General features: G+C 44.1%; 1 protein-coding gene across 1 annotated transcript in view; it reads left to right on the forward strand.

Annotated features, from left to right (window-relative positions):
• The window catches only part of SLC23A1 (solute carrier family 23 member 1), a 395,963-nt gene that overhangs the window by 112,050 nt on the left and 270,600 nt on the right, over nt 1-13,313 (forward strand). The window contains exon 5 of the mRNA XM_077264915.1: nt 3,947-4,014. Within this exon, the coding sequence (XP_077121030.1) occupies nt 3,947-4,014 (68 nt within the window). The remainder of the gene's footprint in view (nt 1-3,946; nt 4,015-13,313) is intronic.

The raw sequence follows: 13,313 nt of genomic DNA on the forward strand, positions 1-13,313 counted from the left end.
ACAATAGAGATATGTCTATAAGACGCACCCTATAGTCATATTGTATAAAAACACAGACACAGAATAAAGTCCTTTAATTGAAAGAATGACACCAACTCCTTTAATAAATCCTAATTAAACCATACTTACAGCATTCCAGTGAAGCCATTGTCCCCTGCAATTGAATTAAAATAATAAACAACCATATACCACATCTGTCCACTGTGAAGATGATGATCCAATTGTCCTATGACGGGTCTAGCACTGCTACATCTAGATGTGGGGGGTGTACTCTGCAAAACAGCCTCTGAGGGGGGGTGTTAGGGTTGGCGGAATGCACCGAATATATTTATTAGATGGGATAGGTGCGTTCGCAACCCGGGATCCACCGTGCAGGAAAGAACCTGCTGCTAAGTAAGGCGGCGAAGCAAATTAGAATAAACAAACTCTGTTACTTCACAGAGCCCGTAGTAAAGAGAACGCTGTGCCCTGTTTAGCTCACAGGGGAGACAGCTATTGTGTAGAGCCGACAGTGGTCATGCAGTCCAACCAAGACGCAGCTCCTCTCCGGTGGAGCCAGAATTCTATTGGCTATTAGCCAGCCCTGAATTCACACATAAACTCCTCGCTGGAGGTGCCAGCATTCTAGGGGCTTATTTCAGCCGGGTCCCTGACCACACACACAACCACACTGGCGCTGAGCTCGTACATATTTGACACTAGCACATGGCCGTGTGGTCATGAGAACCCTATATAGCTGCAGCACCTACAGGACCTTCCAAGAAGGACCAATGGAAGGCTGCCACAGAACTTGATCAGGTACAGGACCTTCCTGGAGGACCAATGGAAGTTGCTGCAGTACCTGAGCATGTGACCCTTGATCTCCACTGAGAGATCTTACCCTGGGCATGCTCAGTGTGTGCAAAGCAGGACTTAGTCCCAGAAAAGCCTGCTCGCCACAGATCAGTGCAGGGTACAATAGCAGAGCCTGGAGAGACAGCAGTAACCCTTTGCACAGTATCAGACTCAGTGAGACGCTGGGACCGACGTCTCCGCTGAGCAGGCTCCACTGTGGCCGATGCAGAATGGGAGACTGCAGCAGACACGGCTCGAGATTCCCCCTGTGCAGCAGCAGGAACTCGACTCCTAACAGGGTGGACTCTGCAAAACAGCCTCTGTGGGAGGGGGAACTCTGCAAAACAGCCTCTGTGGAGGGGACTCTGTAAAACAGCGCCTGTGGGGGATGATTCTGCAAAACAGCCTCTGTAGGGGGGTGGACTCAGCAAAACAGCCTCGGTGGAGGGAGGACTTTGCAAAACAGCCTTGTCACATCTTTTAAATGCTTGACGTTTATAAAGACTTTAACTTAAATATAAGTGATCAAGTGATGTTGCAGAAATTATATAAAAATAATTACATACATCTGAATGTGGTAGTTTCTGCAAAATGTGTTTGGATATTTAACAAAGTTTTTCTGCTTCATTGGGTTATTCACATCTTTGCCAGAAATAAACCATATGATTAGTGTTGAGCGATACCTTACGATATTCGAAAGTATCGGTATCGGATTGGATCGGCCGATACCGGCAAAATATCGGATCTCGCCGATACCGATACCCGATACCAATACAAGTCAATGGGACACAAATATCGGAAGGTATCCTGGATGGTTCCCAGGGTCTGAAGGAGAGGAAACTCTCCTTCAGGCCCTGGGATCCATATTCATGTAAAAAATAAAGAATAAAAATAAAAAATATGGATATACTCACCCGTCCGGCGGACCCTGGACCTTAGCGGTGTAACCGGCAGCCTCCGTTCCTAAGAATGCAGAGTGAAGGACCTTCGATGACGTCGCGGCTTGTGATTGGTCGCGTGACCGCTCACGCGACCAATCACAAGCCGCGATGTTATCGCAGGTCCTACACTCACTGCATTCTTAGGAACGGAGGCTGCCGGTTACACCGCTAAGGTCCAGGGTCCGCCAGACAGGTGAGTATATCCATATTTTTTATTTTTATTCTTTATTTTTTACATGAATATGGATCCCAGGGCCTGAAGGAGAGTCTCCTCTCCTCCAGACCCTGGGAACCATACACTGGGAACTTCCGATTCTGATTTCCGATATCACAAAAATATCGGAACTCGGTATCGGAATTCCGATACAGCAAATATCGGCCGATACCCGATACTTGCGGTATCGGAATGCTCAACACTACATATGATACATTCATGCTACAGAATTAAATACCCGGGTTGATGTAGAAGTGTGAGTGAAGCAGTTACTAATCATTTATACAGTATATACAGTACAGACCAAAAGTTTGGACACACCTTCTCATTTAAAGATTTTTCTGTATTTTCATGACTATAAAAATTGTAAATTCACACTGAAGGCATCAAAACTTTGAATTAGCAAATGTGGAATTATATACTTAACAAAAAAGTGTGAAACAACTGAAAATATGTCTTATATTCTGGGTTCTTCAAAGTAGCCACCTTTTGCTTTGATGACTGCTTTGCACACTCTTGGCATTCTCTTGATGAGCTTCAAGAGGTAGTCACCGGAAATGGTTTTCACTTCACAGGTGTGCCCTGTCAGGTTTAATAAGTGGGATTTCTTGCCTTATAAATGGGGTTGGGACCATCAGTTGTGTTGAGCAGCAGTCTGGTGTATACACAGCTGATAGTCATATGGGATAGACTGTTAGAATTTGTATTATGGCAGGAAAAAAGCAGCTAAGTAAAGAAAAACGAGTGGCCATCATTACTTTAAGAAATGAAGGTCAGTCAGTCCGAAAAATTGAGAAAACTTTGAATGTGTCCCCAAGTGCAGTTGCAAAAACCATCAAGCACTACAAAGAAACTGGCTCACATGAGGACCGCCCCAGGAAAGGAAGACCAAGAGTCACCTCTGCTTCTGAGGATAAGTTTATCCGAGTCACCAGCCTCAGAAATCGCAGGTTAACAGCAGCTCAGATTAGATACCAGGTCAATGCCACACAGAGTTCTAGCAGCAGACACATCTCTACAACAACTGTTAAGAGGAGACTTTGTGCAGCAGGCCTTCATGGTAAAATAGCTGCTAGGAAACCACTGCTAAGGACAGGCAACAAGCAGAAGAGACTTGTTTGGGCTAAAGAATACAAGGAATGGACATTAGACCAGTGGAGATTTGTGCTTTGGTCTGATGACTGATGAGTCCAAATTTGAGATCTTTGGTTCCAACCACCGTGCCTTTGTGCGATACAGAAAAGGTGAATGGATGGACTCAACATGCCTGGTTCCCACCGTGAAGCATGATGGAGGAGGTGTGATGGTGTGGGGGTGCTTTGCTGGTGACACTGTTGGGGATTTATTCAAAATTGAAGGCATACTGAACCAGCATGGCTACCACAGCATCTTGCAGCTGCATGCTATTCCATCTGGTTTCAACAGGACAATGACCCCAAACACACCTGCAGGCTGCGTAAGGGCTATTTAACCAAGAAGGAGAGTGATGGGGTGCTACGCCAGATGACCTGGCCTCCACAGTCACCAGACCTGAACCCAATCGAGATGGTTTGGGGCGAGCTGGACCGCAGAGTGAAGGCAAAAGGGCCAACAAGTGCTAAGCATCTCTGGGAACTCCTTCAATATTGTTGGAAGACCATTTCCGGTGACTACCTCTTGAAGCTCATCAAGAGAATGCCAAGAGTGTGCAAAGCAGTCATCAAAGCAAAAGGTGGCTACTTTGAAGAACCTAGAATATAAGACATAATTTCAGTTGTTTCACACTTTTTTGTTAAGTATATAATTCCACATGTGTTAATTCATAGTTTTGATGCCTTCAGTGTGAATGTACAATTTTTATAGTCATGAAAATGCAGAAAAATCTTTAAATGAGAAGGTGTGTCCAAACTTTTGGTCTTTACTGTATAATTATATCTTATTTAGTACTGCTGACAATAATGTGATATTACTTTCTTAGAGGAAATTTATGGAAATGGAACACTGCCATTTAATACATCACACATCTGGCAACCAAGAATAAGAGAGGTAAGATTTTCCTTTGTTCTCAATTATTTACAGTATATTGTTACTGATGATTTTGAGCATGCAAAAAAATACTCCCATATCTTCTATTCAAAAACCAAAAGACCCGTTCATTTTTGCGTTTGAGACCTTTTTTGTCTACTTTTTGGTGTCATTATTATTTAATTCTAACAAGAATCGAACATGTAACATCGTTTTTTCATTTAATTCCATTTCTTTCAGTGATTATGCAAAGGTGTCTTCTATTTTTATGTAAAGATGAAGGGTTTAATTGATTATTACATCTGCGCTTTCTTTTTATGTAGTTTTTGGTGTTTTAAGGCTATGTGCACACGCTGCGGATTTTGCTGCGGATCCGCAGCGTTTCCGCAGCTGCGGGTCCGCAGCGGTTTCCCATGAGTTTACAGTACAATGTAAACCTATGGGAAACGCAATCCGCAGTGCACATGCTGCGGAAAAAAATGCGCGGAAATGCAGCGGTTTACATTCCTCAGCATGTCAATTCTTTGTGAGGAATCCGCAGCGGTTTTACACCTGCTCCATAATAGAAAACCGCAGGTGTAAAAACCGCAATGGAATCCGCACAAAATCCACGGTAAATCCGTGGTAAATCCGCAATAAATCCGCAGGGAAAATGCTCAGTTTTTGCCCTGCGGATTTATCAAATCCGCTGCGGAAAAATCCGCAGTGGACCATTCTACGTGTGCACATACCCTTAGCCTGTTTTTAATTTGCACCAAATTCTTATTTTAATTTGCACCTTTTTTGTTAAAGTTCTCATATTTATTTGTGGTAGTAAATATAGTTGTTGCTTTCCAGATTATTGCAACTGATTTATCAATTTAGTGACTTGTAACATGTGACTTTTTTCTTTAAAAAACCCTCGAAAAATGCAAAATACAAGAATAAAAACTATTTTGGATTTAGTGCAAAATTTATGATTCATCTGCACACGCATCTGAAAGAAAAAAGTGACTTAAAAAGAAAACAGTAAATGATTAATTCAGGCCTACAGTGGGCGAAATAAGTATTTGATCCCTTGCTGATTTTGTAAGTTTGCTCACTGACAAAGACATGAACAGTCTATAATTTTAACCCCTTCTTCACCTTGGGATTTTCCGTTTTTCCGTGTTCGTTTTTCACTCCCTGGCCCAGAGCCATAACTTTTTTATTTTACCGTCAATATGGCCATGTGGGGGCTTATTTTTTGCGGGATGAGTTGTACTTTTGAGTGACATCATTGGTTTTACCATGACATGTACTAGAAAATGGGAAAAAATTTCCAAGTGCGGTGAAATTGCAAAAAAGTTAAATCCCATGCGTGGTTTTTGTTTGGCTTTTTTTGCTAGGTTCACTAAATGCTAAAATTGACCTGTCATTATGATTCTCCAGGTCAGTATGAGTTCATAGACACCAAACATGTCTAGGTTATTTTTTAAGAAAAGTGGTGAAAAAAAAATCCAAACTTTGCTAAGAAAAAAAAAAATTAAAAATTGCTCCATTTTCCGATACCCGTAGCGTCTCCATTTTTTGTGATCTGGGGTCAGGTGAGGGCTTATTTTTTGCGTGCTGAGCATTTTTAGTGATACCATTTTGGTGCAGGTATGTTCTTTTGATCGCCCACTATTGCATCTTAATGCAATGTTGCAGTGACCAAAAAATAATAATTTTGGCGTTTCGAATTTTTTTATCGCTACGCCGTTTATCGATCAGGTTAATCCTTCTTTTTATTGATAGATCAGGCGATTCTGAACACGGCGATACCAAATATGTGTAGGTTTGATTTTTTTTAATTGTTTTATTTTGAATTGGGCAAAAGGGGGGTGATTTAAACTTTTATATTTTTTTATTGATTTCATTTTTTTTAAACATTTTTTTTTTACTTTTGCCATGCTTCAATAGCCTTCATGGGAGGCTAGAAACTGGCACAACTCGATCTGCTCAGCTACATAGCAGCGATCATCAGATCACTGGGTGGCGCTCACAGCAAACCGGCATCAGTAACCATAGAGGTCTCAAGGACCTCTATGGTTACTATCCTGACTCATCGCTGACCCCCGATCATGTGACGGGGTCGAGCGGCCAGAAGCGGTAGCTAAATGCCGCTGTCAGCATTTGACAGCGTCATTTAACTAGTTAATAGCGGTGGGTGGATCGCGATTCCACTCGCAGCTATTGTGCGCACATGTCAGCTGTTCAAAAGAGCTGCCGCTGCCCTACGCCTGACAAACGCAACTAGAGATAGCCAGGGAGCGTTCCTACGTTGGTTCTAGACGCCACGCACCAGCCTAAGAGCTAACTAGTACTGCAGAGAAAACAAGACCTCACTTGCCTCCAGAGGAATTAACCCCAAAGGTATAGTTGCCCCCCACATGTATTGACGGTGAAATGAGAGGAAGGCACACACATAGAGATGATGTATATAGCTTTAGCAAATAGAGGCCCGCTGAAAACTAGAAAGCAGAATGATACAAAAGGGGACTGAGGGGTCAGCAAAAAACCCTAATCAAAAAAACCATCCTGAGATTACAAGAACCCATGTGCCAACTCATGGCACATGGGGAGAACCTCAGTCCACTAGAGCAACCAGCTAGCATAGAGACATTCTAAGCAAGCTGGACCAAAAACCAAACAACTGAAAATCAGCACTTAGCTTATCCTGAAAGATCTGGGAGCAGGTAGGCAGGAACCAAACAGAGCACATCTGAACACATTGATAGCCGGCAAGGGAAATGACAGAAAGGCCAGGTAAAATAGGAAACACCCAGCCTCTGATGGACAGGTGGAAACCAAAGGCCGCAACCCACCAAAGTCACCCAGTACCAGCAGTAACCACCAGAGGGAGCCCACCAACAGAATCCACAACAGTACCCCCCCCTTGAGGAGGGGTCACCGAACCCTCACGAGAACCCCCAGGGCGATCAGGGTGAGCTCTATGGAAGGCGCGGACCAAATCAGTCGCGTGAACATCGGAGGCGACCACCCAGGAATTATCCTCCTGACCATAACCCTTCCACTTAACCAAATACTGGAGTTTGCATCTGGAAACACGAGAATCCAAGATCTTTTCAACAACATACTCCAATTCTCCCTCCACCAGCACCGGAGCAGGAGGCTCGACCAAAGGAACAACGGGCACCTCATACCTCCGCAACAATGACCGATGGAACACATTATGAATAGCAAACGATGCTGGGAGATCCAAACGAAAAGATACAGGGTTAAGAATCTCCGAGATCCTATAAGGACCGATGAACCGAGGCTTGAACTTAGGAGAAGAGACCTTCATAGGGACAAAATGAGAAGACAACCACACCAAGTCCCCAACAAGAAGTCGGGGACCCACGCGGCGACGGCGATTAGCAAACTGCTGAGTCTTCTCCTGAGATAACTTCAAATTGTCCACCACCTGATTCCAAATCTGATGTAGCCTGTCCACCACCACGTCCACTCCAGGACAATCCGAAGATTCCCCCTGACCAGAGGAAAAACGAGGATGAAACCCCGAATTACAAAAAAAAGGAGAGACCAACGTGGCAGAACTAGCCCGATTATTAAGAGCAAATTCGGCCAGTGGCAAAAAAGCAACCCAGTCATCCTGATCAGCAGAAACAAAACACCTCAAATAAGTTTCCAAGGTCTGATTAGTTCGCTCCGTCTGGCCATTCGTCTGAGGATGGAATGCAGACGAGAAAGACAAATCAACGCCCATCTTGGCACAAAACGTCCGCCAAAATCTAGACACAAACTGGGATCCCCTGTCAGAAATAATATTCTCCGGAATCCCATGCAAACGAACCACGTTCTGAAAAAACAAAGGAACCAACTCAGAGGAGGAGGGTAACTTAGGCAAGGGCACCAAATGAACCATCTTAGAAAAGCGGTCACACACAACCCAGATAACGGACATTTTCTGTGAAACCGGGAGATCAGAAATAAAATCCATGGAAATGTGCGTCCAAGGCCTCTTCGGGATGGGCAAAGATAACAACAACCCACTAGCCCGTGAACAGCAAGGCTTAGCTCGAGCACACACTTCACAAGACTGCACAAAGGTACGCACATCCCTAGACAAGGAAGGCCACCAAAAAGACCTGGCCACCAAATCTCTTGTACCAAATATTCCAGGATGACCAGCCAACACAGAAGAATGGACCTCGGAGATGACTCTACTGGTCCAATCATCCGGAACAAACAGTCTTTCTGGTGGACATCGATCCGGTTTATCCACCTGAAACTCCTGCAATGCACGTCGCAAGTCTGGGAATACGGCGGACAATATTACCCCATCCCTAAGGATACCAGCAGGCCCAGTGTCTCCAGGAGAATCAGGCACAAAACTCCTGGAAAGAGCATCTGCCTTCACATTCTTTGAACCTGGCAGGTATGAAACCACGAAATTGAAACGAGAAAAAAATAATGACCAACGAGCCTGTCTAGGATTCAAACGCCTGGCAGACTCAAGGTAAATGAGATTCTTGTGATCAGTCAAGACCACCACGCGATGTTTAGCACCCTCAAGCCAATGACGCCACTCCTCAAATGCCCACTTCATGGCCAAAGGCTCCCGATTACCCACATCATAATTGCGCTCGGCGGGCGAGAATTTTCTAGAGAAGAAAGCACATGGCTTCGTCACCGAGCCATTAGAACTTCTCTGTGACAAAACCGCCCCCGCTCCAATCTCGGAAGCATCAACCTCCACCTGAAAAGGAAGTGAAACATCTGGTTGACACAACACAGGAGCAGAAGAAAACCGGCGCTTAAGTTCCCGAAAGGCCTCCACGGCCGCAGGAGACCAATCAGCAACATCAGCACCCTTTTTAGTCAAATCAGTCAAAGGTTTAACAATACTGGAAAAATTAGCAATGAACCGACGATAAAAATTAGCAAACCCCAAGAACTTCTGAAGGCTCTTAACAGATGTAGGTTGTGTCCAGTCACAAATAGCCTGAACCTTAACGGGATCCATCTCAATAGTAGAAGGAGAAAAAATGTACCCCAAAAAAGAAATCTTCTGGACTCCGAAGAGACACTTTGAGCCCTTCACAAACAGAGAATTGGCCCGCAAAACCTGAAACACCTTCCTGACCTGTAGAACATGAGACTCCCAGTCATCATAAAAAAACACCAAAATATCATCCAAATACACAATCATAAACTTATCCAGATATTCACGGAAAATATTGTGCATAAAGGACTGAAAGACTGACGGAGCATTGGAGAGTCCAAAAGGCATTACCAAATACTCAAAATGGCCCTCAGGCGTATTAAATGCGGTTTTCCACTCATCACCCTGTTTTATCCGCACCAGATTATACGCACCACGAAGATCTATTTTAGTGAACCACCTAGCCCCCTTAATGCGAGCAAACAAATCAGTAAATAATGGCAATGGATACTGGTATTTGACTGTAATCTTATTCAGAAGGCGATAATCTATACAAGGCCTCAGGGAACCATCTTTTTTTGCCACGAAAAAAAAACCTGCTCCCAGAGGGGACGAAGATGGACGAATATGTCCCTTTTCCAAGGACTCCTTAATATAATTCCGCATAGCAGTATGCTCTGGCAGTGACAGATTAAATAAACGACCCTTAGGGAACTTACTGCCAGGAATCAATTCTATTGCACAGTCACACTCTCTATGAGGAGGGAGCGAATTGAGCTTAGGCTCCTCAAAAACATCCTTATAATCTGACAAAAACGCAGGGATCTCCGAAGGAGTCGATGAAGCGATAGAAATCGGAGGTGCATCATCATGAACCCCCTGACATCCCCAGCTTAGCACAGACATTGTTTTCCAGTCCAGGACAGGATTATGAGTTTGTAACCATGGCAGACCAAGCACTAGTACATCATGTAAATTATACAGTACAAGGAAGCGAATCACCTCCTGATGAACGGGAGTCATGCGCATGGTCACTTGTGTCCAATACTGCGGTTTATTCATAGCCAATGGTGTAGAATCAATTCCCTTCAGAGGAATAGGAACTTCCAGAGGCTCTAGACTAAAACCGCAGCGTTTAGCAAATGACCAATCCATAAGACTCAGGGCAGCGCCTGAATCCACATAGGCATCGACGGAAATGGAAGACAGTGAAAAAATCAGAGTCACAGACAAAATGAACTTAGACTGCAGAGTATCAATGGCAAAAGATTTATCAACCCTTTTTGTGCGTTTAGAGCATGCTGATATAACATGAGCTGAATCACCACAATAAAAACACAAACCATTTTTCCGCCTATAATTTTGCCGTTCACTTCTGGACTGAATTCTATCACATTGCATAGTCTCAGGTGCCTGTTCAGAAGACACCGCCAACTGGCGCACGGGTTTGCGCTCCCGTAAACGCCGATCAATCTGAATGGCCATAGCCATAGACTCATTCAGACCTGTAGGCGCAGGGAACCCCACCATAACATCCTTAATGGCCTCAGAAAGACCGTTTCTGAAGTTTGCAGCCAGGGCGCACTCATTCCACTGAGCAAGCACCGACCATTTCCGAAATTTCTGACAATATATTTCCGCTTCATCATGCCCCTGAGAGAGGGCTAATAAAGCCTTTTCAGCCTGAATCTCTAGGTTAGGTTCCTCATAGAGCAATCCCAATGCCAGAAAAAACGCATCCACACTGAGCAACGCAGGATCCCCTGGTGCCAATGCAAATGCCCAATTCTGAGGGTCGCCCCGTAGGAACGATATAACAATCTTGACCTGTTGAGCAGGGTCTCCAGAGGAGCGAGATTTCAAAGAGAGAAACAATTTACAATTGTTCCTAAAATTCAGGAAGGTAGATCTATCTCCAGAAAAAAACTCTGGAATAGGAATTCTAGGTTCAGACATGGGAGTGTGAACAACGAAATCCTGTATGTTTTGAACCTTTGCCGCGAGATTACTCAGGCTGGAAGCCAAACTCTGGACATCCATGATAAATAGCTAAGATCAGAGCCATTCAAGGGTTAAGAGGAGGTAAGAAGCAGCTAGACAGCAATTAAGGGCTAGGCAGCAAAACTCTGAAGGAAAAAAAAAAAAAAAAAAAAATTTTCCTTGAACACTTCTATTCCTCCTGCTTCAGCCCAAACAATTAACACTTTGTGGGCCGGCTATACTGTCATGAATCCCCAATGGCTAGGGATAGCACAGGACAAGCAAAGTATAACAAATATCGGACGAGCTCTAGGGTGATGGAACCTGGGCTGACCGCTGCCCTACGCCTGACAAACGCAACTAGAGATAGCCAGGGAGCGTTCCTACGTTGGTTCTAGACGCCACGCACCAGCCTAAGAGCTAACTAGTACTGCAGAGAAAACAAGACCTCACTTGCCTCCAGAGGAATTAACCCCAAAGGTATAGTTGCCCCCCACATGTATTGACGGTGAAATGAGAGGAAGGCACACACATAGAGATGATGTATATAGCTTTAGCAAATAGAGGCCCGCTGAAAACTAGAAAGCAGAATGATACAAAAGGGGACTGAGCGGTCAGCAAAAAACCCTAATCAAAAAAACCATCCTGAGATTACAAGAACCCATGTGCCAACTCATGGCACATGGGGAGAACCTCAGTCCACTAGAGCAACCAGCTAGCATAGAGACATTCTAAGCAAGCTGGACCAAAAACCAAACAACTGAAAATCAGCACTTAGCTTATCCTGAAAGATCTGGGAGCAGGTAGGCAGGAACCAAACAGAGCACATCTGAACACATTGATAGCCGGCAAGGGAAATGACAGAAAGGCCAGGTAAAATAGGAAACACCCAGCCTCTGATGGACAGGTGGAAACCAAAGGCCGCAACCCACCAAAGTCACCCAGTACCAGCAGTAACCACCAGAGGGAGCCCACCAACAGAATCCACAACACTATCCCATCCGAGGTCAGAAAGGGGTTAAGGGTAGGTTAATTTTAACATTGAGAGATAAAATAACAAAAATAAAATCCAGAAAATCAGATTGTATAAATTATATAAATTTATTTGCATTTTGCAGTGGGAAATAAGTATTTGATCCCTCTGGCAAACAAGACTTAATACTTGGTGGAAAAACCCTTGTTGGCAAGCACAGCAGTTAGACATTTTTTGTAGTTGATGATGAGGTTTGCGCACGTGTCAGGAGGAATTTTGGTCCACTCCTCTTTGCAGATCATCTCTAAATCATTAAGATTTTGAGGCTCTCGCTTGGCAATTCAGAGCTTCAACTCCCTCCATAAGTTTTCTATGGTATTAAGGTCTGGAGACTGGATAGGCCACTCTATGACTTTAACATGCTCCTATTTGAGCCACTCTTTTGTTGCCTGGGCTATTTGTTTTGGCTCATTGTCTTGCTGGAAGACCCAGCCACGACCCATTTTTAATGTTCTGGCATAAGGAAGGAAGTTGTCACTCAGGATTTTACGGTACATGGCTCCATCCATTCTCCCTTTGATGCAGTGAAGTAGTCCTGTGCCTTTAGCAGAAAAACACCCTCAAAACATAATGTTTTCACCTCCATGCTTGACAGTGGGGACAGTATTCTTTGGGTCATAGGCAGCATTTCTCATCCTTCAAACACAGTGAGTTGTTAATGCCAAAGACCTCAATTTTTGTCTCATCTGACCACAGCACCTTCTCACAATCAGTCACAGAATCATCTAGGTGTTCATTGGCAAACTTCAGATGGGCCTGCACATGTGCCTCCTTGAGTAGGGGAACCTTGCAGGCACTGCAGGATTTTAAACTTTAACGGCGTAATGTGTTATCAATGGTTTTCTTGGTGACTGTGGTCCCAGCTGCCTTGAGATCATTAACAAATTCCCCCCGTGCAGTTTTAGGCTGATCTCTCACCTTCCTCATGATCAAGGATACCACACAAGATAAGATTTTGCAAGGTGCGCCAGATCGATGTTGATTGACAGTCATTTTGTATTTCTTCCATTTTTTTACTATTGTACCAACAGTTGTCTCCTTTTCACCCAGCGTCTTACTTATGGTTTTGTAGCCCATTTCCAGCTTTGTGCAGGTCTATGATCTTGTCCCAGACATCTTTATAAAGCTCTTTGGTCTTGCCCATATTATAGAGGTTAGATTCTGACTGAATAATTGAGTCTGTGGACAGGAGTCTTTTATAAAGGTGACTATGTAAGACAGCTGTCTTTAATGCAGGTAATGAGTTGATTAGGAGCGTCTAACTGGTCTGTAGGAGCCATAACTCTTAATGGTTGATAGGTTGAATGGTTTATTTCTCACTGCAAAATGCAAATAAATTTATATAAGGCCTGGGTCACACTTAACGCATGAAAAATCGGGCTGAGTCTCTCGGCCGAG

Source organism: Ranitomeya variabilis, chromosome 5 (assembly GCF_051348905.1).
Source record: "Ranitomeya variabilis isolate aRanVar5 chromosome 5, aRanVar5.hap1, whole genome shotgun sequence".
Classification (NCBI taxonomy): domain Eukaryota; kingdom Metazoa; phylum Chordata; class Amphibia; order Anura; family Dendrobatidae; genus Ranitomeya; species Ranitomeya variabilis.